Here is a 27,012-nt window from a genome sequence, read left to right on the forward strand (position 1 = left end):
GATGTAATTTAGACTACTTTTTTTCATGAGCCTATTTGTTATAGCATTTCTGAAAACAAAAACGTAAAAAATGAAAAAGGCCAATGATATCTATTTCATGGATAAGGATGAAAAAGTTTAAACTCTTCTAGGTTCTCAGTTCAACACTGAGATCTCTTCTCAGTTCATAAGGTTGTTAAAACTTCTCTCAGTCAATGACTACTCACTTAATAGTCGAAGCTATKGATTAGATATGGTGACCAAGAGCCAGGGCCCCTCTATTAATTAATTTGCTTGTTTGACTCTTCAGCAATGCCATACATGTCAAAGAACTAGGCCTAGGAATGTGTCTTCTCCCACAGCCACCGTTTACTTTTTTTTAGAGGTTTTTAATTCYAAGGGAATAAAAGTGCCTAATGACCTACAGCAAATAATCATCAAATCCCTGTTTACAAAAAAAGGAGAACTTACTTTATTGAAATTGGCAGGAGCTGGGAGATGCTTCCCAACACAGTTGTCTCACTGGCAGCTTACTCAAATGAATGTTGGTTTAATTATATCAGGACAAGAAGACCTGGAAAATTCTTTTGACTAAGTAGGAGTTAAATTATATGGGGAATCCTGCCACTTCTTTGTGGCTTTACAGGRTTTCATCAAAGGCCTGAGAGAAGACCTCAGTACCAAAGGAAGGAGCTATCAGGTACATGCTGCCTGTGATAAGGTCCAAATTCCTTATCCCTAGAGTTTCACTAAGGATTTCCCTACTAAATACTCTTTTTGGCTAACTGATTGAATGAAGTACAATAGCAGATCTGAGTTTTTAGAGGTAATCAATACTGCATTGAAACTGTTTTTACGTAAATGGTATAAAAGTTATGTTGGGTGAAAGGCTGAGATTTGGGCGCAATTTAGATGCTAATGATGGCATGACAGAGCTCCATCAACAGACTCAGACATCAGGCAAGTGATTTGGTGTTGCATATTGTAAACGCTCGTGTCTGAATTTGGGGTTTTTCCTTTTTTCCTGACTGTGTTTTTAATGCAAGAGAAAAGAAATGGCTGCGAGGGGAACTTACTTCTAACTCAACCTCAGCAGAAGAGAGGCTCTGAAATATTTCAGGTGCACATAAAGGAAATCAATATCAGCTTATTCATTTTAAAATTTTTAATGAAACTTAGAGAAAGTATAGAGTRAAAATAGTATTTGAAGAAAACTTGGAGGAGCTGTGCTTAAATCCCTCCTAGTTAGCTAAAACCAATCTAATCTCCACTGTTCTTCAGAACCATTTATTAGAAACCATATTGGTGAAGCACTGCAGAATCATTTTTTTGGAACTCACCAAAGTAGTTTTATTGGGTCATTCTGTATTCTCAAAGGGTTCAAGCGAATTGGAAGCGCTTGATGTTTTTTTACACAGTTTCATCCAATAGAGCAGTTTCTCATAGTGCCGGGAGGGCTGACTCTGAAAGGGCAGGATGGAAAAATATATCTGTCAACTTGTGCAAGACACAGTTTTGTCAAGTTTCACACGTTTATTGTAAGTCTCAAGTATTTTTTTTCGGAAATGCCTTTCCTGTCTGGAGTAGAAAGATGCTGTGTTATATAAGAGAAGCCTTCTTTTCTCAGTGTTGTGGGGAACAGCTGAACATTACATCCTATGAGCTTTCATGAAAAGCAGAAAAAAAGAAAATTTTAGAATTGATTTTGTCCTTCCTCAATTCCTAAACTTGCTAATGTTTAGTATACAAGGAAAATAGCTGGTTGTTGCTTTGTTCTCTGAAGCCAAAGAACTGTGACGACATTTAAGATTCTGATTCTATGCAATATTAAACTTGAAAATAGTGTATTTTGACTCTCACATTTTATATCTTCAAATTGTGCTTATTTTTGCTTAGTGTTGGACTCTCCCATTTTTTTTTTTAGACTTCACAGATAAGATTTTCCTAACACTCAGTCTTCTTTAAGTAAGCTGCATGGGCTGCAGCGTGCGCCTTCCTAGGCACTTTTGACAATTTCCTACAAAGAATGTGGCGCTCCCAAAAGGGGAAAAGATAAAAAGTCTGATGTAAAATTCTTTCTTAAAAATAAAGGGCACATGTTGCTAAATAAGTCAAAGAGAATTTCATTTTCTTGTAATGCAAAAATTGCGAAACATGGCAAAAATAAGCAGAGACAGGCTTGCTGAGGCTCATGGTGGATATGAGCTTAGAAACACTTTTTTTCTCCCTCTTTCACTGTAAAAAGCTCATCTMGATAAAATACAAACAAGCACTGTAAGTGCAATGCAATTATATCCTGCCTCAGGAAGGAGCATTGAACAATTTTATTAGAGCGCCAAAGACTCCTCCTGGAGTATCAAGTTGAGGGAGACCTATTAGAGCTCTGCTTCATTAACAGAAGTGGAGCAAGACATTCATAAGGCACCAATACATCCATTAAGGGGGAGAGGGCTCTAAAATGGCCCTTCACRAATCTAGTCATTAACTTCCAGGATTGCTGAGGTTGGAGACTTTGTGAATATGGTTTTAGCGAGCACTCGCTGTCCCCTTTCCTCTCCTGTCCTCCAGACCACGTTCCCTTTGACATCAGCAGCCACAGCTCCAGGTATCTGAGCAGCACTCGCCTACGCATGGCTGGATTTGAGGAAAAAAAGAGGAGAGAAGGGAGGGAAAAACTAAAGGTTTTAAGGGCAGTCTCTCATTTGATAATGAATCGGGCCGGTGCAGTGCTCCGTTCCTGCTTCTTGACTAGAGTTTTTAAGTTCCTCATAAAATCACTGTGAGCTAGACCCAGGAGGGCACTTTCATTTCCATAAATGAAAATTTCTGKTGCTGATGAATCCCGAAAAGAAGTAGCAATTTGTTATATAATGAGAACATTTTGARTAAAACTGTTCCAAGAAATGTCAGGTGGGTACCCTCTACTAATGAAAAAATATTGCCACTGTCTAGCCAAAGTTCAGTTTAATATTGACCTGCTTCTTAGGATCAGTTTTCTCAGGGACATGAAAATTACCCATTGAGAAGCCAGCACATTTCTGTTTATCCTAATGCCATGAATAGCCAAATGTACCTAAGCTTAAGTGTCTAACCTTCAGTCCTTTAGCATTTCATGGTAGAAAAAAGAAAGATGTTGTTTATATCAGGAGTGGGAGGATTCCACAGCAGGGAAATACCAACTGTTCCGATAAAGGATGTTCTCGAGCCTTGCTTGTATCTTCTACAAAATCATGATATTCYTTCCCCACTGGTCTTGGTTATCCACTGTTGGATATCCAGAGGTGCTATTCCTTTTCCTTCAGGTGTGTTGCAATGTAGAAAATCACTTTTATCCAGTCTGGATATCCAGTTATGTCTCCGGTCTCAATTCCAACCTGTCAAAGATGCAGAAGCTGCATCACAGGCATCATATGGGACTTCATAAATATTTCTTGCCACAAATCAAACAATTTTAGGACATGATTTGCCTGACTGGCATACTGCTTGATTCCCTTTGGAATCAAGCTTCAGCTGCTGTGCAAGAACAAGACAGGACTTTAGCAAAATGGCTTTTCTTGAAGTCATAAAATTGCATGTGTATGTGTGGGTCAGGTTAGGAATTTTTGGCAATCCTCTTTTAAATTTGTGGAACTGTCAGGAGGATAACTGAGTGCCCAAGTAACAGATCATTAGCTACTTTTTTGTTGTTGTCTTTATTGGCTGCTAATGATCGTAATGTAGGTGGCACTGCTTTTACCAAGCATAGAGAATAGTTTGAGACAAAGAAATACACTTGCTGCAGGAAGAATGATTTAGAACAGAGGTTAATAAAATAATCTACRTACTATAAATACTAAAACAAGCAAAACATGTATGAGAGACAGAAAGATTATTACAGTATAAGTCAAAGCAGAATAATAACAAAGGGAAGAAAAATGAGGCATGTTGTTTTCATCTTCTATGTATTATATGATATTCCCTTCCAAATTTCATAAATAAATATTTATATTAAAAAATAGACCAACTATACTCCAGATATATGATAAGCATGAAGATTAGACTGTAATGAAACCAGACTAAAGTATTTGTTTATTTATTGTTTTCCCTCAAGCTGTTCTAAAGTGGCCATAAAAGTATACAGCTCAAAGTATTACATCAATCATCTGTGTTTTTTCAGACTAGAAACCATACACTTGGAACAATTTCTGCTCGGCAATGTCTATAATACACTGAAGCCCTAATACCTTGCTAATCAGCACCGTACTAATTAGCTCATGACAAGAATTTTAATTAGATGCACAGTAGGTGTTTTCCCTACCGACATGGGATAAGTTATTTCCTTGGGAAAAAGTGAAGGGAAAAAGGTAGTGGAGAAAATCAATAGGACATGAATCTAATCTAATCCCTGGTACATGAAGAGTGTACATGAATTAATACTTTTCAAAGTTATGTCTTTCATAATTTCTTCTGTGAAATATATTGAGGTTCACTTTGTGATTTCTTCTGTGAAATATATTGAGGTTCACTTTGTGATTTCCTCTTTTTTACTATAGAGCAAAATGAACTTTTTTTTTCCTGTGAATTGTCATCTGTTAGTGCAAGAAAGGAAATACTGGAACAGGAGTCAAAGAGTCAGTTATGCTCATGGGCAGCCCGGAGCTGAGGGCATCCCATGCTCAAAGCCTGAATCTCTGTAACTGGAGTGAAGAAGCTGCGCTGTGTACCTGGGAGCTGGGATTAGGAACAAGGCTGAAAGGGAAGATACATAACACCTAATGAGCAATATTGCTAGTAACACCTAATGAGCAATATTGCTAGGTTAGCTTTGGCCCTGGCACATTCTGGGGTTAAAAATGCATTAAAAGTGATTGGAAGACCTAGATGAGTGAATTCCTGTCGATAGAGACTCAAAAATAACCATATTGATGAACATTTTTCTTCTATCAGAACAGGATGCAGAGGAGGTATAGGAGATATTTATCTGAAATTACTGCCACCCATTAGTTCTCATTAGCTTAATGGCATACATCCTGTTGCATGGCATTTCAAGATTGTCATTTGCGGGAAAGCCTATTTTAAAATCTCTCTGCAACATACCTGGTACAATTAGATCCTTAAATATGTAAGCACAATGCCTGTAAATAATTGTAAAACCTGGCCACAGCTATGAGAGTAAAACATTCCCGTGTAATTAGGTCCTTGTCTTTGAAGAGCTACCACATAAAAGGATGTGGGAGACGTGGTGCTTTGCTGTTTTGCTGCATTAGCCTCCCTTTGTGAGGAACCATTGTGAGGCCCCTTAATCTGTGTCTGTTTCCACAACTGTGGAAATGCTATGGAGCAGATTATGGGGCATGCTGAAAAACCATAACTAGGTCCAGGAAAAATCTTCATCTAAAGAGATATAACCAGCAATAAAAATAAGGGGAGGACAAATTACACTAAAAGGAAAACCAGCTAATGATTTTTATCGCATTGAAAGAACACTGTAGCAATGAGCCCACTGAAGGAAACTGARGTTTTGCTGTACAACTTATATTATTTTAGAAGAGTACAATTTTTACTTGATTTTGGTAGTGTTTTTTTTTTTCCACACAGTGAATATGGCCACAGATCAGCACCCCTTTTGCATTTGTTTTCTGTAACAACTCTATCAAGCTTGCACTTGAATGTCTGAGAGACAAGAGATTGATGAGTGTTTGAGAACATTTGTGGAGTGAAAAGAGCAAATGAGCAACTGGACAAAAATCTGTTAGATTTAAGAGTAAATTGTATGAGGAAACTGAAATGCAATGGTTGTGCCCAAACAAAATGAACCGGTCTTGATCAATTCATACAAGCAGTACATTGTTTGAAAGCTAGTTGTATGTTGTTTGTAGAATAACTSTGCATACAGGACAAGTCAGAGAAAATCATACTGGCTTGCAGACCATAATACCACTAATAAAAATTATTCCAAAAATGGATTTGCTCTGGAGTGTTCCCTCAACTGTCTTTCTTGGTGGAAGACATAGTCTTTTTAGAGGGTTTTGTTATCCTACCTGAGCTATGAGATTTGCTGATTTACTGCAGCAAATTTTTCGACTACTCCAAGTTCAATTAGAAATGCAAGGAGCTGGGGAGCCCAGGCCAGGGTTAATGGGATTATACCATATTTCATCTTTTATTGGCAGTGATTTAGAGCTGATCCACGTTAAAAAAAAAAAAAAAACCCTACTACTTCTTGCTCCCTAGTTGGTATGCCGGTGGTGCATCTGAGTGGGAGCGTTTTGCAGATGGATGTGAGGCTTCCCTGACACCAAGACGTGACCTTGCCGTGGCTGGGGGGCTGAGTGGCTGCTTCAGTAAAGTGYATTACGGAGGGCTGGGATCTCTGCAGAGGGGCAGCACGTATTGACAGAGGGTTAATGCAGCGCTGCCCTCCTCCKTGTCGCTCCTGGCCGAGTTAGGGCTCAGGAGCGAGCTGGGATCTACCTGCAAACTGAGGCCTTGGGCCGCTTCCCAGCGGGACTGCCGCTCACATTGTGTCCACCCTAAAGAGCACTTCAGTGGAGCCYGTATCAGTGCTTTCAGGAGTAAATAGGCTATTTGGAAAAGACGGGTATAATGTACCAGCACTTCACTTGAACAGTGCATTTTGGAAAAAAAGGAAAGAAAAAAAAGAAAATAAAGGCTCTTAYGTGACTGATTTTTTTTCACTGATAAATGAAAGGAAACTGGTCTTCTATCCTGAGTCCTTTGGTGAGGCAGATGGTAAACATCAGCATCCAGTACTGGTAGCGTTCCTGTGAAATACGTATGTGGGTTTGCCATGGGAGACATTGGAATATTTTGGACTGCATGCATCTGCACAACATCTGCCTTTTATCTTGGGTGGCCAAACTGTATTTTATATAAACTAGTTGAGATAAGGATGTAGATTTAAAATGTGGGTCAGAAGTCCTTTCAGATTTGGCAGATAGGGAAGGACATAGGTTTGCTGGAGTACTTATCTATAGGAAGTTCTGGAGGGTGCTCTGTCTTCATTTTCAAAGAGCTACTGAATATGCTCATTTTCACTCTGAAGTCTTTTACGGCTTGAATAGAAGAAGCCATCTCTGTTCTAGTTGCTGTATCCAGCTGTAGCCCTCTTAATAGTGCTTGCAAGATTTGTATATGTGAGTACGGAGGGAAGAAAATATTCTTGCTGCTGAGCTTTTTATTGAAATTAATTTAATCAGAGCCATACTGTGTTGAATTTGAGTAACTATTGAATTTGAGTGACTATTTCAAGGGTAGTTACTTGAGTAAACAGAGGCTATTATATTGAGGAGTATGGATTTAGTTGCCCTTGTGTCATTTTTTTTCTGTCTCCTCTGTCTAGAATTGTCTAGAAAAGCATTTTCTAAACTGTAAAATAATTTCTGAATCTTTTATGATTCCTTCTTTCTTACATAATTTAAACTAAAGATTCCTTCTTAAGAAAACATAAACTGAGTTTTGGAGCTCATGTTATGTAAGTCAGTTAGTTACATCAACCAGAAAAACTGAACATTGCCTTTGGGAGAGGAAGAGAGGGAAAACAAATGTTTGAAAGCAGAAACTAGGGAACAGAGGACAATTTTGGGACCAGCTTCCCCTGAAACCACTCCACAGAGAGGCTGGCAAATGGCACTGTGTACACATAAACCTAAAAGGTTTACCAGAATCCATTATGAATATTTAGGTATGTGTTTTTCATCTGGGAATAATTCTCAATGTTTTATATAATTTTGTCTTCCAGAATGATTGAAGATTGTGGGAAAAGAGGAAATACCATGGCAGAAAGAAGGCAGCTGTTTGCAGAAATGCGTAAGTACTTCCTAGACATGTTTCACTGTGATAGATCAAGCCAGTTGCACTGCAGTGTCAGTAAAAATTATGCAAACTTTGCATTCCAAGCATCTGACATCTCAATTTCACAAATGCTTTTGATATTTTGTAACCAACGCTACAGGAAAATGGACTTATTTGACCAAATAGTAGGGAAGAGGTTTTTTCTACACCAGCTTCAGTGACTGTATTCATTTAATCAATGGTCTCTTGAGCCCAAAATGAAGGTCTCATATACCACATATCCCACTTCTTCAGTATTATTTTTTATTGTTTCTAGTGAAGCTGTGTGTTCCTTGCAGAATAATATGTTATGGGTATACTATATTAATCAGAATTCGTGCGCTTTTAGCAGTCTTCATGTGTATTACTTTTCATGCAATGAAAATCATTTTCAAGCAGGTTGTGTGTATATGTGTGAGGTTTGAGACGGGCACCCTTTTACAAGATTTATGTAAGCTTTGTCTGTAATTATGAAGTCTCCTATTATTTATGGTTTGCAATATAGTAAAAACGACACAACAGTGGTACTTTGATTGTTATGAATATTTATTTTTTGAAATATGTATTAGAGTTAACACTAGACACAGGTTACGCAGATCTATGCTGTTTGCCAAAATTTTGATTCTTAGAACTTTAAGATACAAAGCAAARAGGAGCAAAATTAAAGGAGCAAAGTTTCCAGAGCTGCTTCTCTGAAATATGAGAGGTTTTGGAGAATCCATCCGTTTAAGATCTTGCCTCTTAATTTTAAAATTTGCAAATAATCTACATGTTTTAAACATTCAGGTGACTACCACTTCACAGAACAGCCAGGAAGACTTTGCATAGGCACTGGTATAGGTTTTGTATAGACTCTTTCTCAAACAGGACAGAATTCCTCTTTTTTTTTTTTTTGTTTTCTTTCTGATTCTTTGTCGTCCTTTGGGAGAAACTGAGCAGAGCGTTAATGAGACTTGGACAACTGTGTACATTAAAAGGCAAGGTCTGTGCAGGAGAGTCAAGGGAGTCAAATGTGCTCAGAACTTCTTCTCCAGAAGTGAGCCCCAGCACAACATAACGACCTGCATCTGTGCTCCTAAGCCCTCCGAAATGAAGAATCCATATTCAGATGGCCTGTTGAAAATGGTCCAGCTTTGCTGGAGAACATCTGAACAGCGTTGCAAGTTGGGTGATGAAGTCAAGTGCCTGTGCAGCAGAGAGGTGCCTATATGTCTGCTAGCTCTGCTGTGTCCTCTACACATTACAGTGTCATACAAAGTTTACTGATGTAACTCAYTGGGATATTCCCCTGGCTCCTCTCTACAAAGTCTTAGGCCAATGGAGGGAAGAGTGTTTTTTGGCCAGAAACAAAAAAATRAGAGTCATGCACTGTCAGAATGTGCTATACTTTAATTAGAGTTATATAAAGGACTTGATCTTGTAGCAGCTCAAGTCAAGGACAACCCTCCGGTTAACTTTGGTTAGTTTGAAATGCTCCTAAAACAGAAACTAGTTTATACTTGCCAGAGAATTTGCTGTGAGGTTTTATGGTGGTTTGCTCCTGCAGTTTTGAAGGCTGTTTTGCAGTTTTGGGTTGCTTTGGGGGAATGAGGAGGAAGTTATGTGAATTTACAGTGAGCAACTGGAGAAGTAGGAGGGATTATTTTTCTGTACTGCACACAAAGGACTATTTTCTACTATTTTTTTCTTTCACATTTTTAGTATTTTGACATATTTTGTCCTGTGTGCTATCCTTTCCCATTTGCCTGCCTCCCTTCYTCCTCTTCCTGTATATGCACAAATTGAATCAGACTTCAGCTACAGAAAAAATAGGATTTGTGGAAGACTAGACATGTCTGAGACATTCAGGAAATGCTCATTTGTGTTTTTTAAAGAGTCCCTTCAGTTCCTGTGCTTTAAAGAGCGTGTTTGACTGAAACAGAAGTTCATCCTTCTGTCATGGCACTCAGGTTCCCTCAGCTGTGTGAAACCCCACGAAATCGATGTTTACCACGAAGCATGTGCTCCATGTGCCCTACATACTGTGTGGGTCGTGCAGAGTTCCTCAGCACTGTAACAGATATAAGCTTCTGATGAAAAAGTTAGACTGCACAACCTGCCAATATCAGAGCAAGAAAAAAATGTGTGTGACAGACGACTTCGCTGGTGTTTGTGGTTCTTACCTAAACTATGAGTCTGTAGACTCCTTGCCCAGACTATGGTAAATAAAATCCCACAATGTTTTTAGAAAGCAGAACAAGTTCCAGGCTACATAAGATAGCAAAAACACCTGCCTATTCCTGTCTTTCTAAATAGGAAGCCTGTTCTGTAGTAAATGACTTTAACTTTTAGGCAGTGAGTGAGCTGTCCTTTCTGCAGACCAGTTTATTTTTTTTTCTGCGGAAGGCTTGTCACTTTACCTGCAAGACATAAACCTTTGTGAGTTAGTATCATAAGCAGTATCATCTACAGAGTCATGTGGTCAAAGTTTAGATTATGTCTTATATCTCAAAATATGCCTCTGAATGTCAAAATCAATAGGCTACATCTAGACTTACCTGCCATGCGCATACTACTGCCTGCTCTGATAAAAAGACTTCAAAATATACATTGTTATTGTGCTGCCAAAACATATTATCCACTACAAAAACAGTAGTGAAACCTTGCAATGTAGGAGAGAGGAATATTCAAAAAAACAGAGAAATACTGCCATGGAGCAAAGAAGGTGAGTGAACACACTGGCGATCCTGTAGGCAAGTTACAAATTCTGAGTTTCATTTGTCCTGTTTGATCCCACACAGCTTTTCACTTCTTTTTGGGTACTCTCCATGTAATTGAAGTCATTTTTCTGCAGAAGTTATTTGATAAATAGATCTCAGACTGTGGCAAAACAAGATTAATTTAAGTATAAAGATGTAGCAATAGTACTTATCTGTTGTGTTCCTGGGATTTATCAACAAAAACACCTACTCCTAAAATAATACAGTCCCCAATTGTATGTGCAAATAGTAAAAATAGCAATGTTATTGCCTACAGATTCATTAATTTGTGTTTAATACCGCCTCCAAGAAAATACGTTGAGCCAGAGTCACACTTTTCTTTGAATCTTGGCATCTCATTAAAGGCTAAAGTCCTATAAAGAAGCACTAAAAGCTCTATTTCTAGCTTTCACATTAAAAAGGGAAAAGTTGCATTCATGTTACACATTGGTCCTATCAAAAAAGTAAAGACGTAATGTTACAAGCATTATTTCCCTCTCTTCCAGAAAAGGCATTTTTTTGAGAAACTGTCAAAAAGATCCTAATGAAGAAGAGAGAAACCACATAATTTAATAATAAAGAATATGATGAGAAAAAATAAGAATCCTTCCAGACCTGATGTTAAGTAGTTGAGGGTAGCCTCTTCCAGGAACAGATGGTGTAAAGACAGCCAACTGGCAAAAGGAAGTACATGAGAGCCCTGGGATGATGGTGTGGGAGAATCCAGTCAGGAAAAGAGCAGAGTCTGAGGAGGGGGAAGAACATAATTCTCATTTTCATCTCACAGGGCAGAGCGCACTTGAAATGTTTGGGTCCAGAGGATGCCAGATTGGTCAAGAATGTGGGTGAATGAAGCCGGCCTGGCCATATGCACAACAGGGGGGCTGAGTGGCTAGTCTCATAATATCAAGATGAATCTCAAAAAATGCATTTGAGAAATGTGTTTAAAGACAAAATAGGGCCATCTTTYACTGCCCGCTACTCGGAGGTTAAGGGTCCCCTTTGGTGTGGTTCACGTGGACAGTTCTTCAAGAGGCTCTGATATTTGTAGCTCAGTGCCTTTYCACAGAGGAGGTTGCTCCACTGAGGAAAACATTTGTTTTCTCTTATTATAGGGGCAATCCTAGTGAACAAACAAGCAGGCAACATTTTAWTTGAATGTGTGTCTGAAATATGCTATGTGGAGTGATATGTAATAAGCGGTCCTGCATTTCACAGGCTACACGGTAGCTATGTAACAACTCTCCCCTGTGTAAAACACACCAGCTGCAAAGAGAAGCATTTAAATAACAGTCTCCTCCTCTACTTTTTAAGGGCTTTATGGAAAGCTTTATGAATGATACGTAGCAGCGGGATACCTTAAGGCACCAGTGTCAGATGCTGCCCCGTGCTCTGGTCCCTCTGTAGCCACCAGGAGCAGTGCAGTGGACCCCTACACCCCGTATATGTTTGGACTCAATGATCTATGGTTGGACTCAATGATCTTGAAAGACTTTTCCAACCATAATGATTCTGTGATTCTGTCTCCTCCCAAGCCTGCCCACCCAAGCCTGCCCAGTGTTAGATGGGGTGGGCAGGAAAGGGCAACCCCACAGCCCAGCTCAGTGTCTCGAATACCCATGGCCTGGACATCAGCTTTGGAAGCTTTGCCAGGTCTCTAAGTTGGAGCAGCTGGGGCCAAGCCATGTATGAGCCTGGAGCTGCCTCTCYGAGGTCCCCCATGCAGCAATTGTATCACTCACAGTGTTTCCCGCCCCTTCCTAGTTTCCTTTAGCTCTTTTAGCTCTGGTGTGATGCRTTTTCTAATGCGGTCTGCTGGCAGTATCTTGTTTTGTAGTGGCATGTCAGCTGAAGGTATCTGTCTTGATCTTTGTTGTTAAATATTAAAATTAGAGGGAGGATGTCCCTGCTGTTGGAGCCTGGCCAGTGTGTCTTTTAGCCTGCAGCTTGACCAGATTGCTCCTCAAAGTGACAGACGCAGTGGGCTGTCTGTTCCCTGCCTTCCTCCCTAAAAGTCGTTTTCCCTGCCACTGTCACTGTTATTCTCTTCCACTAGGGGCTCAAGATCTGGATCGCATTCGCTTATCCACCTACAGAACAGCATGCAAGCTCAGATTTGTTCAGAAGAAATGCAACTGTAAGTACGGCAGCGTTTCCTCCCGGTTGCCGTCAGCGTTACCTGCCCGCTGCACTCACGTTCTGCCCTCCAGCTCCATCACCAGATCATCCATGGCCAAAAGCACTAACCAGAGGGCCTGGAGAGCTTTGAAATGTTGAAGTGTTTGTGATACAAGGGTCTTGCTTCAAACATGATAAAGATTTCAGTTGCACAAGGGTGGGTCATGATGCAGACCACAGCTTTAATTAATGAAGCATATTGACAACATTGTTTAATTTTCTTGTAAATAAGGGTTTATCAATATCCTGCAAATTAAGCACTTTTTTATAGCAGCTGTACGGAGGACAAATGGTGTTTATAGTTCTCCTCTATGTGGGGTGCCGAAAGGTAAGTGAGATGTCAACCTCTTTCTTTCCTAAAGGCCACCAAGAGAGACCTCTTTGAAGAGGATGAAGCTGCTCATAATCTCAACATGACTCTCTTCTTCCTTTTAGTTTTGCTCCTAAGACGTTTCCCCCTTGATAAGTGGGAAACTTACTTTTATCTTCTAAGATTCAATGTTTCTTCCTTTCCAGTTATGGCATCTATTAGCACATTTATGAGAAGAGCTATGAATTTTGAAGTGGAAATAAACATAAAACATTTAGTGGATTATGTCATTTGTTCTCCATTCTATTTTGCAAACACTTAGAATGGTGGATTTTATGTGTTTTAGTAGACCTTTCCATACAAAGTTTAAAAAGCTCCAAACCAGGGGAAGTCATGTCAGCAGTATCAGCAGCGAGAGGACTAATGAAAAGGAAATCAGGAGTCCGTCGGTTATTTTAGCTTTTGTGTCTAAGCTGGAGTGACAGCCTGCCCGCCCCCGTGCTGCTCACAGTAGTAAGAACAAGTGTTTGGTGTGGCTAGGGTTTAGCAGCTCGTGAGAGAGTGCCTGGCTTTGAGGTCACATCTGTTTGCCTCACAGAAAATGTTTATGCTGTCCAAACATACTGGGGAGACCAAGCCGCGAGGAAAAGCACTTGGAGAGTATTTATTAGGTTATTTATTACCCACAGAATTAGCCTTTCAATCACTTCTCTGGTATATATTAGTTATTTTTAATGTGTGTTTAACCAAAGTATGAGTTGGAGGGGTAGTATCACAGAGCAAGATGCAAAACTTTGGAGGCGGGAGGACCTGCCYAGCCGCAGACTTCATTTCAACAAAAATCTCATCCCAAGTATTAGGCTCTCTGCAGCCTTAGGAATAACTCCAGTTGTTCTGCAATGGCTGAATTATGTACTTCTCTTTCACTGTAAGCTACAGTTTTCTTCTCTGCTTCTGCAAGGCTGCTGTTCTCCCACATGACACTGTGTTGTTAGCAAGGGGAGAAGTCACTCATCTACCTGGGCTGCTTTCAAGCTCTGCACAGTGGCTGTGCAAGGCATGACTTCTAGACAGAACTACCCTACCAAGTACTGGCCCAGCCAGAGTGCAGACAGACCTTTGGCCAACGCAGCTACTCCGTGGGTTTCTTTTTTACTTTCTCCCTTACAGAAATTGCCATAATGCACCACCCAGTAGTAGGTTCAGGGAAAAAAATCAAAGAGAGTAGCACAGGGTAAAAAAAAAGGTTCTTCCTGCTGTGTCTGAGCCGCTTCATTTAATAGGAACTATAAAAAGAAAAATGTCAAAGGCTAGTAGTGTAGAGCACCTCTGGTCACTCAGGCCATCTTTGGCTTCTTTCAGCTGTGCTCTTCTGCTCTGCTCTTCCTTCACTAGCTTTTCTCTAACTCATGCCAGGTGAGATTTACTGGGAAAAATTGCTTGGAGAAATTGTATTTAAGGGATTCTTTTAATTTAATAAATAGCAGGGAGCTACTCTTGGCTGCATCCTGAAAGCATGTAAGGACGGAAGCAGGGAGCAGCTTCAAATATCTGAAGTGTCAGTGCCAAGAAAAGTAGAGTTTTAYTTATTACCAACATCTCTTTTACCCAAAAAGTACATATTAGCAGAGAGTGGTGTGCGATTGTCCTAGGATATCRCAGAGCGGACAGCTACATTTAGAGCAAGCCATGTGATGTTTGCTTCACTTGTCTTCAGTGCAAGCAGGTTCACTTCCCGTTCTTCCTTGGTGAATTTATTCAAAAATGCTTTGCTGAAACTTTCATTGGCAGGGTGGGTTTTACTGGTGAGTTAGGGAGTGTGTAATGGGCAAGAATATACTTGGATATTCAAAGAGCCATTCTTTCTAGCAATAAGTCTCCTTAAGTTTGTTAAACCATGTAGCCAAAGTTTATAGAACAGATAGCAAGTTAAAAAAAAAATCACTACTTATGCTGTACACTGAATGCCAATGCTGCTGATTAAATCAATTGTTCTATCATATTAGAAGTACTCACATGCAGTTAGTTTTGGCACAAGAAAGATAACTTTAAAGATATTTATTAAACATTCTCCAAACTTACAAATATGTGCCATCACGATAATTCTGTAAAACCTTCGGAAAACTACTGTGTATGTGGAAAGAATTTTTTTAATAAAAATCTCTCTGAGAATTTAAATCAACAGACAGTTTAAATAAAATCAGTGRGGTGAGAAAAAATCAATATCAGTCATTGTAATTACTAAACAGGATAAAATTGAATCCAGTCTAGCCTTATTCCTCAGAGAAGCGAGACATTTTTCGTAAGAACTCAGAACATGATTATTAGATAAATTTGAAAAAATTACAGTGTTGATCTTTTAAAGAAGTTTCTTTCAGATATAAGCATTCCTCTTTTCCTACAAATAAATAACAATAACATTTACAAATTATTTACTGACACACTTTGGAGTCTGCCAGGCCCTAAATGTAGGACGCACTATGTGGAAAAATCCCAAGAAGCAAGAGACCCACAAAACTGTACATGTAGGAATCCTAAAGCTGAGAAGGTTTATTAGCATAGTGTGAATAAAAAACTCATTTTATGCTTCTCTGTTTCTACTGACAGTTTCAGTGAGTAGGTCTTCTCTTAGTCATGCAGATTAACTCAAGCTGTGCATACCTCATATGTTAAAGAAAGGGGGGAAAAAAGTCTTGAGAAGACCCCAAGGTTGTCCCATGAATAATTCCAAATGAGAACCAATGCCATGGGAAGGAAAGCCTGGAAGAAATCCCTGCTGGTCATGACATCATCTTCAGGCCTGAGAATGGAAAACTAGATAGGAGTGGGAGAGCTGCCTGTGACTGCTCCTGTGGCTCACTAATGTAGTCTCGGAAACAACAGAACTCTGATGATTTGGGCACTGATTTGGGAATTTTTGTTATTTGGGGAAAAAAAAAAAAAAAACAGAGAGCAAGCAGGTGCAGAAACTTGACCAAAAGTAGCACGTGTTTATCTCAGTGTGTACAGTGCAATGTGTGGATAGCTGACTTCACCAGCTAGAGCTTCTATACGCACTGCAGAGGTRGCCTAAGCAACGCACCTTGCAGGAGTCAAGGGAGGAGGCAGAAAAACTAGAGGTGAGCGCTGTCAGGTCTGCAAATTCTTGGTCAGTCACAGAATTGGAAACCTTAGGGACCACCGTCACTCCGACAAAGTTGACATTAGGGTATTGCAGTTCAGTTGGCTCCCAGGAGATCCAAACAGGTTTTGAAAAACCCAATATATATGGTCACCATGCACAGTCCCTCTCAGGGTGTCATCTTGACATAGGAGTGACTTGCAGACTGGTGTTTCTGCCTAGCATTCACACATATAGGAAAAACTAGCCCTGAAACACGGCATGAGTGACCCATGAGAGCAGCTGCACAAATCTGACAACACTCACCYGTATTCAGGAGTCACCCAAAAAGCACGATTATAGTTATCCCCAGTCATCACTCTGTAGTTGACTTATCTTAATATGTGATTTCAGTGGATTTATTAAGACTCAATTGTTTATACAGAAAAGCTAGCTGAGAAGAAATGCCGTGTTTGCATGGAAATTCCCTGTGGGCGATGGTGGCAGCAGGAGTGGAACATAACAACATATCGTAATCAAAACCATTCTACAATTAAACATCACTCACTAATACAGAGCTGTACAGCTGGAGAACTGCTGCAGTTCCTGATAGGCCTCTCTGAGCATGTTGTGAGATTATTTCATGACACTGGTTGTAGAACAGCAAATTTTGCTGATATCCTGAGATCAGAATAAATCCCTGGCAGCTGAAAGCCTTGAATTTAAAGCCATGCTGATGATTATGTTATGGGGCTTAATTAATGCAGGCAAAAAGGGAGTTCATTTCTCTGACAGTTTAATTCCAGCACTTTAGGGTTTCAGGCTCTTTATTTCTTCCTTCAATATTCTCCAGCCTGAGTAATATTTTTTATTTTTTTGCTTTGTTTTGTCTTGTCCAAATGTTAATTCAGTTGCTCCCACATAGGAAGTACAACTGCCACAAGCGTATTAGAGATGCTGTGTGTGTCCAGGGTGTTCTCTTCCACCTACTTCCAACTTCTCCTCCTCTTCCTTTAGGCTTAAGTAGTCACATCCCTGAGGCAGAGCAGCATGTCAGCTTGATTTCCATGCGCACTCTGGGGTGCCTTTCTGATCTCATCTGCCTTCTTGCATTTGTTTCAAGTTAGGATAATTTCTCACCCTCCTAAAATATAATAATTTCACACTGAGAACGAATGACAGTTATTGTAAACACACTATTTTTAGGTGCTTTTCTTAAAGCTGTTTTCATTCTGTACTTTTTTACCTCCTGTAACACTACAGCAGACTGCTGAAACTGCTTTTATCCTAGAAACCAACAGCATGGGTAGCAAATAATGAGATCAGGCTCTGTGAGCTATTGGCCTTTATCAGGATAGCAATCACATTTTAAGACTTAATTGAGTAAACCAAAATAAAAATTAATGATGTTTTATTTTCTGTACTAGGCTGACATTTCAAAGTATCATTTTAGTCAATCCTACTCAACATGCCATTTACCCYAAATTGAAAGGTCTCAGTACTGGGCACTTGTAGCAGAGACAGAGAAAGTGGACAGCTCCTTGCGGTGGAGCTGTACACCTCCACCTTATCTACTGGCCTAGGGGGTCACTGGCAGACCCAGGCTCTATTTCTTCTGCATGAGAAAATATGCATTGCTCTTACCTTTCCAAAACGTTCSTAACCATAAAGCTGTAGGATACCTAGAATATATAGGATACTTTTGTTGATACTAACCCACCAAGTCTTTCCTATTAATAGGTTGATTCATTTCAGAATTGGCAACAGTTTCTCTTTACTTAAGTGAGACTACTTGCCATCATACTGCAAGGGTATTATTTCCTTGGCTTGATGCATGTTTATTTTCTCCGAAGTGAGAGAGAGTCCACAAGAAATGCTCACTGGTGGCTCACACTATGTGCAAGAGTCTTATGAAGGTCTCTACTATGGCAAGAAGCATCATTCTCAACATCCYGTCTCTCACTGAAGGTCTATAATTTAGCGGTTGCCCCTCATTTTTGTTTTATGAGAAATATCCTCAGAAATGGAACCACAAAATTATCATAATTATAGAATCGTTTGGATTCAATAATTTGATCCTTTGTCATTCCAGGGTTACACAGTTAGTGTTCTGTTATTACTTTGGGTTTTCTCATGTATTTCATTCCGTCTTGGAAGTGATAAACACAAGGTAGACTTAGGCTGGGTCACAGAGTGATCAGGCTGAATAACAAGCAACATTGCCTGCTTGCAGAGTCCAAAAGGGCTGTCTGGCTGCAATTTGAAGCATTACTTCCTGGGAGAACAATCTTCCTCTTGAATTTTTGATCAGTACGTCAGTACATCAGTACATTCTTATATTTAAAGACTCTCAGTGATCAGACTTCTAAAAGACTTGCTTAAAAATCCTATCACTTGAAAACAACAGTATTTCCTATTTTTGTGCTTATTATTGTTCTTCTCTGTTGACTCTCTTGGATATTCTCTGAATATTATTACTAGTAGTAGTAGTAATATAAAAATATAGAAGTTGGAAATATTTGTTTTCTGTTTTAATGGAAGATGAGGTTCACAGTCATTCACATGACTTCAAGAGAGCAAGCTTTAGCAAAGAAAAAAAGAAAGGCACTCTGTATTGTAAAARCATGGATGCCATTGTGCAAGTTACTAATTCTGGTATCTTGCAATATTTGAATAATGGRAAGAAACATGAGTTAATGATTTTTAAAACTGTTTTTATTCCTTTGTCTTTACCAGCTACTTTGAGATTAAATGCTTTACCAGAACTGCTAGTACCATTCCATATGGGTTTCCAGGCAACTATGGGAAAAGGATGCATATATTATACATCCTGCATTATGCATCAATTATTTAATCAAAAGTTCAAAAGGGCTTGATTTGGCATATTCCCCGCAGACACATCCTTCATAAGGATTTCAGTCCATAAGTATTCACTCGYAGCACAATATCCTGAATGGTTTAATCCTGAATGAATTTAAACCCTTAAATGCGTTTAAATTTTCTCTTCCCTTTATAAGTTTATTAATATGCTTGGCAGGTCATAGCAGCTGCCAGACAGCTGGTGTATAGCCCGTGTACTCAATATGTTCGTGGAGAGGCTGCTGTTACCTGTTGGGCCCCTGTCTCAGTGTTAGCAGACAGTGGGACGCGTCTCCAGAAGAGGCAGTGCTAGCTCAGGGGTCCCCAGTTATTTGCCTTTAAAGGTTACCCCTGTAATTCTGTCTCATACAAGATCAATCCAAGTACTGCCAGTGGACATTTGGAATTCATTTCATTGTCAGAGTCAAAGATCTTTGTCTCGAACTCTCAGATTTTCATTCGCCTTGAGATTGATTTTTTAAACATTCCCACGATTGTAAGCACCCACCATTCGGAACCGTGTTGCAGAAAATTGCCAGCTAATATTATTTTGTCCTTTGCAGAGCAAAATGACTGAATTGGCTGCCTTTAAATCCGAAATAGGCGGGTCCCAAGCAGGCTGGCACTCTGCCCTCTGCTCAGCGCTGGCTTGGTGCACGCAGCTTTTGTAGCTGCATCGCAGTTCAAGCTCTCTCCTCTCCCACTCCTTGACCTCTGCCCAGTCTGCCCCTCRCCAGCTGCCCGGTGGCTCTCGTGAGCCAGGTCCGAGGTGGGAGAGTCTGCTGCCCAGCTGGAGCCTCTGTGCTGATACAGGCAGCAGGCTCTTTTGGATCTGGCGTGCTTGGGGTTGCTTACTCCAGACAGGAAAGTCTGCGCATCCCAATTTCCCTGGTCTTCCTTACAAACACTTCAATTGAAAGAGCATAAGCAGTTACTAGTTTTGGTTTGGTACCCTTTTAAACAATTGCAAAATGTGTGCAGGGACCCACTCTCATGCARACAGACGGATACCACAGAGATAAGCGGATCATCCTATCTTCTGAGGGCTGCTGTTCTCCACGTGAGAGCTTTTGCTCCTTTCTCCATCTCTGATTTCCCCTAGAGTGCTGCGCTGCTTTTCCAGTCCGCTCCCTTATCTTTTCCCTGCCTCTTCCTCAGCACCATGTGATGAGCCAGGGTGCTCACTTGCTCACTGGCCCACATGCAGCTCTCCCGCTGCTGGCTGCTCTCTCCTGCCCCGGCTTCCTCCTGCCTCCAAGCATCTTTTTCCTTGGATGAAGCCTCTCTCCCTGTGAACCCTCCCTGTCCCCATGGGGTTTGTCGTGCTGCAGGTGCTGTGCCGGGCTGCCCCTGAGCACCTCTCTCGGGAGCCAGAACACTTTGGACAGTGTGACTTGTGCCTGCTGCTTGTTTGTTTTCCCACACAATACCATGTTTATGTTAGAAAGGGAAAAAGTACAAGATGCCTTGCTTGGGGTGGACATCAGAACCTTTGCCCCGGGGGCYTCCATGCATCTCCTGGAGCTGGCCCTGCCTCTGTTCACAGCACCAAGGTTTTGGGCAGTCGGGGTTTAGCTCAGGTTCTACCTGCTTTCTTTTGGACAACGGACAACAGGTTTTCTGTCCCTACAGAAACTTGTTTTCCTGAGAGGATGAGCTGCAGCATTTTGCCCAATCCATGCATGCAGGTCCCTTCTACATCRTGCCTGCTGGATTTGGTTTCTCCATTGAGGTTTCTTTGCCCCGTTCCAGTTTTGGCATTGTCACCCAGYGCAGCCTTCACCCTCTGCACCTGAACCATGAGCTCCTCTGTGGCCACCCYTGGCATTCTGACCTGCCTCCTGCCCTTCCTCCTTGCTGGCTTTGCCCCTTTACAGCCTCTTTCTTCAGCACTTGTGCAAGTGGAGCCACACAGAGCGAGCAGGGAGGCCAGCTGGCTGCAGTGAAGGCTCTCGGCAATTACATGCTTCTTTGGGTGAAGACAATRAATGTTCCACAGAAGAAAAGTCAGCGTGTGGAGCTGAATTTCATTCTTACCGTAATTCTCCCTTTTACTTCAGTAGTTCTAGAAGAATGTCTTTTTCCTTCTGACTCTGTGTTCATTTTTTCAGAGTTAATATCAAGTCAGTTTGTGTACCTCTGATGCTACTGTTCAACCTCGTACTATCCAGAGGATTCAAAGATAAGCTTGAGCTGAACCATTCTCTGATATTTTTACCAGTCTAGCAGCAGCTAGGATCATTTCCTCTAGGTCTAACTCGAAGCTTTCATACCGCATACACCTCCCATGCTAAGGACGAAGTGTGAGAACAGATGATATGAGCCATAAACATTACTTCCTACTTTTGTAAGTTTGAAGGGACTGTACAATGCAGAGTCCTCAATGTTGTGTGAGGTTCTTAATTTAACTCTGGGAGTCTACACAGTGAATATTCAGCTTTCTTGGGGCAATGATTTTATGATATGCAGTGACTTTAGTGAGGCAGTTTTGCCCGCACTGAATTAAGCCATTTTAGCCCAAATTCAAATTGAATGATACCTTTGATGGTGGTGTTGGCCGCAGAAGAGTGCTAGCAGTGAGACACCCCATGTCTGTGCAGGGTGGCTAATTTCAATAAAAGCCCTATGTGAGCATTTCCTAAGTTCACACAGTGGATGGAAAGATGGATGTCTCCCTTTCTGGCAGAAAGTAAATTGAAAGTAACTCTGTTGAACTCATAGACCTTACAGTGGCATGAGAAAAGGAATGAGCCAGTCCCTCAGCATATATTGCTGGAGAAGGCTGAACTCAATTTCTTATAAATGAAGCAGACACTAGTATCACACTACCTCTCTTGTGAAGGTGCTGATCTCCCCCTAGTTTCATTTTCCACGTTTCATTTTGTCTCTATTGAAAAATCTACTTTTGGCCTGTTCCTTGAAACTCTTATTTTGTCTTGGCTTTGCAGGATGTCTTTAAGGATTGCATGTGTAAGATAAAGGATGACAGATAAATGAACACGTATATTGAGACTCTTACTCCATCTAGGGGCCCTGGCAACAACATTAAAGTGGCACACAAGGAAAAGGATGGATATATGGTACTTCACCTAAATCCCATTTACCTGTCATTTTTTATTTTGCATTTTGCCTTTCCTCGCTCATTGCTGCTGATTGCTGAGCTGTGTTGGTGTCACCTGGTACGTTCCCCTTTTCGTGGCCCATTTCTCACACCTGCCTGCTGAAGAGATGCAGGTTTCGGTGTGTGATACCACGAACTGCTGACACGGGAGCCCCTACGGTAGCTTCCCTGTCCGGAGGCTCTGCTTCCTGAGCAACCAACCCGGGCACCAGCACGCGGCAAGGCTCTTGCGGGACACCTTGCTTTGAAATCAGTAATGCCCCATGCTGGACATTACAATATGGAAAGATRATGTGAACACAATGCCAGATTTTCATCAAATATTCTATATAGTTTGTCCTCGCGAGACACTGTTGACTCAGGCCAATTTGCTAAGAGCAATGGATCCTCAGGGTGCCAGGATTTACTTCTTCTGACCTTCAAGCTGGTTATAGCTCAAATCCCCAAAGATTTTTAGGCAAATAAAAATGTAATGGGTGTTTACATACCTGGARAAGCTTGAACGACTGGAAATAATTGCCACGTCCATCGCCTATCTGAGCAAAAGATTAAATAAGATAGACATTACGTTTTCAGATGCATTTTCTCCAAATTCCTGTGCATCCCAAGGATGTCACAGCATTCACAGCAATGCTCGCTCCCTCAGCAGCTGAGGYTGGTGTGGGCATTTGTCCCAGTACATCAAGGTGCTCCCACAAACGCTCTCATTAACCCACACTCAACATGAGAGGAGAGAGAAGCTATTCTGGTATCCAGCAGCTTACTCAAGGGTGAAGTTTAGCTCAAGTATTTCTCTAGTTATTGTTAATAGATGAAAATGTAACAGGCCAGGCTTGGTCCTTATTGCATAAGAAGTTTAAAGTAAGAGAAAGAAAAGAATATGCTTATAGATAAAAAATTACATTTTCATACTGAAGGAAATATGCAAATCATAAGCCATTAGTATTCTGTGTGTTGTATTGCTGTTTACAGTGTTGCCAAAGCTAAATGATTAGGAAAAGTAAAGAATTAAAAAAAGAAACATGAGTCAAACCGTGAAAAACAGTAGATGGACTGAGGAAGGTGTTCATCAAATAGATGAATAATGAATGAATAGTAGATGCTGGTTCTTTTTCTTTGACCTTTGTAATATGACTGAACCTTAAAGGTCAAAAAAGTAATCTCAACTTTTATTCCCTTAGCTATGAGGGAAGAAATTGCTATGAAGAAATATTAAATTAAATATTCTTTTGTCCTAACAAGTTTCCAGCATTAGGGATTTTAAAGAAAACAGCAGTTTCTGGGGACAGAGAGGCTGGAGACAAGATCCATAGAGTTGGTAACATGTATTACTTCAAAATTAATGAAAAATATAAATCACCTGATTTGGCARCTTTTATATTCAATTTACTCTTGCTTTTTGCTGGTAATAGTGCAAGGCAAGATGCAGGCCTTTAGTGGTACAGAGATTTTTGAAGCAGAGAGTAGTTGGGTGTGAGTATACCAAAGGAAAAAAAAACCTAACATTATTAAGGAAAAATTGAAGTTGTTTAAGAGAGAAASGTGTTATTTTAGCTAGATAAGGCTTTTGAGGGAAAAAAAAGCATATAAATCTGGAGGAGATTGTATCACCATGATAAGGATATTCAGGTCAAAAATATTCTGCCCTTTCCTGCTCCCCGGTTTTTCCTTTATTTACCCATCACGTCCTGCTCTGCATAGGATGCTCACACGCCAGCTCATCAAGCCCATATTCTTTCAACAGGGTTATTTTCCGGAGAGAGCAGTGGGAACACACCGACTCGGATTAGCGGTAGCTTGCTCGGCGCGGTGCCGGCAGGGAGTTGAGTTTGGACAGGGATTGCGTGCGGCACTCGCTGCACTGCAGCCCGTGGTGCCATCCAGCGGCCCGCACTGCGCCTGCGAGGGGGCCTGTGCCCAGGCTCCTTCTTTAACCCCCTAAATGAATGTGCTGGAATGCGGCTTGCGGATTTTTTGGTGGTTCCATTGCTTGGAAATGTTTTCTGAAAGTCTAAATACATTTCTGTCACCAGGTGGGCTGCAGAGAGGGTGGTTTAGAAGCCACAGCACCTATAGCATCACCTTGCCTTGAAGCTCCTCTTGCCACCTTCGGGGAGCGCAGGAGCTTCTCCCTCATGTATTGCTTGCTGTTATACAGGAATTATATTAGAATTAGAGGAATTATATTAGAATTTGAAGGGCTGTAATCTTACCTATTGAAATATGCCCTCAGATATAAGTCAAGTGACCTTATTTTATGGGAAAGAGAAAGCTGTTGTAAATGATACGCATTTACTGACCAAGTTTTTTACCTTATGTCCCTATGAATTCTCTTGTTTTGTTATTTTAAAGCTTACGCAAATCATTATTCAATAGCATATAGGTGTGATCTCGCAGTGCCGCATAGAAAACMTTTCTCATTAAAATAACATTACGCCTGGATATCAAGAATAATAGAAGTGCATATTGTAGGAATGCTGTTGCCTGTCTTGTGGGAATTTAACCAGTTCCTGGCAATATGAAACATATGGATCCAGAAGTCCACTATTGATGAAGTGGTCTTTCACTTGTGTGTGGAGATGTGTTTGAATATTAAAACAGGTATTTAATATGTGATTAAGGCCATGTCATGTGGCTTCCTAGCACCAGGCACAGTGTTTTAACCGAGTTGTGTCTTCATCTTAACATTAAAAGGCTTAGATTTGTTAGTGTTTGGAGTGTTTCCATTTAAAAAAGGAAGCAGTTTCTCAGCTGCCGGGGAGCTGGATATATTGTATCATGTATATCAATTGACATATATCTTTTTAGTAAACAATGTATTTTTCTCCAGAATTTTCCTCTTTCTCCTCCACAAATTACCCTGGTGACCAAAACGTAAGATGGCACAAATCTGTACTGCAGCTTCTAATTTCTACGTTTGACTGCAATAATACAGTAGTACCTTAATAATAATGTGAGCCCTTTAATAGTGATAGTGAACATAGGTGAGGGCAGAAGGATAGGATGTAATATTTGAGAGGTCTCTAAAAACTGTTATAATTTGCAAAAAATCTGAAAGTCTTTTCCAACGGAGTCAGCATTCTGCCATTCACACCTAGGTACTAGAGAGACAGACTAATGAATTTGCAGTGTGCTGGCAAGAATCACCCTCCAAATATTGTTTGAGAAGGGTGAAGAGGATCACTTACGGAAAACAAAATCATTTGGGGTATATTTTTGCATAATAATGTTAATTCTCTGTGATTCGTTGAGCACATCCTCACGTAGGCATTTGTTCCTGATGATTGCTGCGGAGAAGGAGCCCTTGGCAACCGTGGGCAGTGCTGTGCAGCCGTCCCGCTGCTGTCGGGATACTGGGTTTTGCTTATCCTCAATAACCACAGTCTGTAACAGAACATGCACAAATATGAAGCTCTATAGCAGAGTTTAACTATTATTGAATCTCACAGAAGTTAAATTAGCAGGTAATTTTTGCCCTAGAAGATCTAGTAAGATCTGCTTAAGATAAGCAGATGCTTATCTTAACCATGACTTTAAAAATAATAATAATCTAAGGGAAAATGTATTTCTTAGCAGTTGCCTGTGAAAGTCATCTTTTTTTTGTTGTTGTTGTTTTGTTTTTCCAAACAGCAGGCAAATGAGGGATATCTATAGCTGGTAGCTATGCTATTTAAGGAGTGTGAGGCCTTTCTGAAGGGTCCTCAAGGACTGGCTGAGCTATGTAATTTTGAATAGTTTTATGCACAGATGCTTGATAGATGCAGCTTTTTCTGCTGAGCAACTCCCAATCATCCCACGACACTGAAAAACAACGCCCAGATTTCTACAGCTTAATAGATCTGTTTCAGAAGAGGCATCTCTTTCATTCTGAGCAGTAACTCCCTTTTTAGAGGCAAATGTGGCTAAGGCTACACAAGCAGTAAAAGCCACAGCAATAAAAAAGGAAGAACAAATTTATAAAGTTGGATTTTATTGAAGGAATTTATGCAGGTTTTAGGAGTAAGAATGTTTTCTTGCATCTGTAAGTGAGTTGTACTGCAAAATCTTGCAACCATCRTGGAAATTAGGTTCAGGATTTATTGTATTGCATGGGCAAACAAAGTAAGATGAAATGCCATCTGCAGCAAGATTAAGGTAATTTTGAGATTGGATAAATAAATAATGGTAGGTAGGTTGACTTTGCAACATGTTGTGGTATGTAAGAGTCTACTTATTATGTAAGCAAGGGATTCTACGTGGCCACTAGGGCAGTATATCTAATTGCAATGTGTGTGAGGCCAGAGTGTCTGAAATAAGAGGCTGTGACTATGATATGATCTGATAGTTCTTACAGATTAAAATATTTATTATTCATATTTCCCATAAAGCCCGGATTATTGTAGGCTATGTAGTAGTTAGAATATAAACAGCTTTTCTTAATGTTTAAAGAACAGGGAGTGGGATTCATTTTGGTTAATTTTACTTGCAGGCCTTCTCAGTGGTCAAAAAAGCAATAGTGGTACTTCTGAGGAACCACCCATCCCACCCATTCCAAGCAGCTGCTGGGAGATGCCCTTTTCTTTGACTGATGTTAGAAGAGGCTTGAGCAGCAGGTGACACTAGATACCCGATTTTTGATATCAAGTTTAAGTGAAGTCAGTTCTTGACCTCGACAGCTGACTTAAATAAAGGCTAAAGACATGAGTTCTCCATACAACAGTGCAATGAGGTGTCCCTGTGATTTCAACCTTGCCCTTTAAATAAATATATTCAAAATCAGGAGAGCATGTTGAAAAGCCTGACGCGTGTCCACCTTTCATTTTCTGCATACATAAAGTCTTTCCAGCCTCTGTAAAGAGGTCTGAAATTCATGAGTAAAATGTGAAAGAAAATTGTGCAGCAGAATGGTTGTTTT

General features: G+C 40.4%; 1 protein-coding gene across 5 annotated transcripts in view; it reads left to right on the forward strand.

Moving 5' to 3' along the window:
• The window catches only part of DTNA (dystrobrevin alpha), a 148,332-nt gene that overhangs the window by 53,580 nt on the left and 67,740 nt on the right, over positions 1–27,012 (forward strand). For 4 of the 5 annotated variants that reach the window (XM_026051602.1, XM_026051599.1, XM_026051601.1 and 1 more), the window contains exons 1-2: positions 7,722–7,788; positions 12,607–12,687. In XM_026051602.1, the coding sequence (XP_025907387.1) occupies positions 7,722–7,788; positions 12,607–12,687 (148 nt within the window). Of the gene's footprint in view, positions 1–7,720; positions 7,789–12,606; positions 12,688–27,012 lie in introns of those variants that run through there. The other variant, XM_026051604.1, reaches the window with a different exon arrangement.

Source organism: Nothoprocta perdicaria, unplaced genomic scaffold, assembly GCF_003342845.1.
Source record: "Nothoprocta perdicaria isolate Ctin4 unplaced genomic scaffold, notPer1 scaffold_77, whole genome shotgun sequence".
NCBI classification, from domain to species: domain Eukaryota; kingdom Metazoa; phylum Chordata; class Aves; order Tinamiformes; family Tinamidae; genus Nothoprocta; species Nothoprocta perdicaria.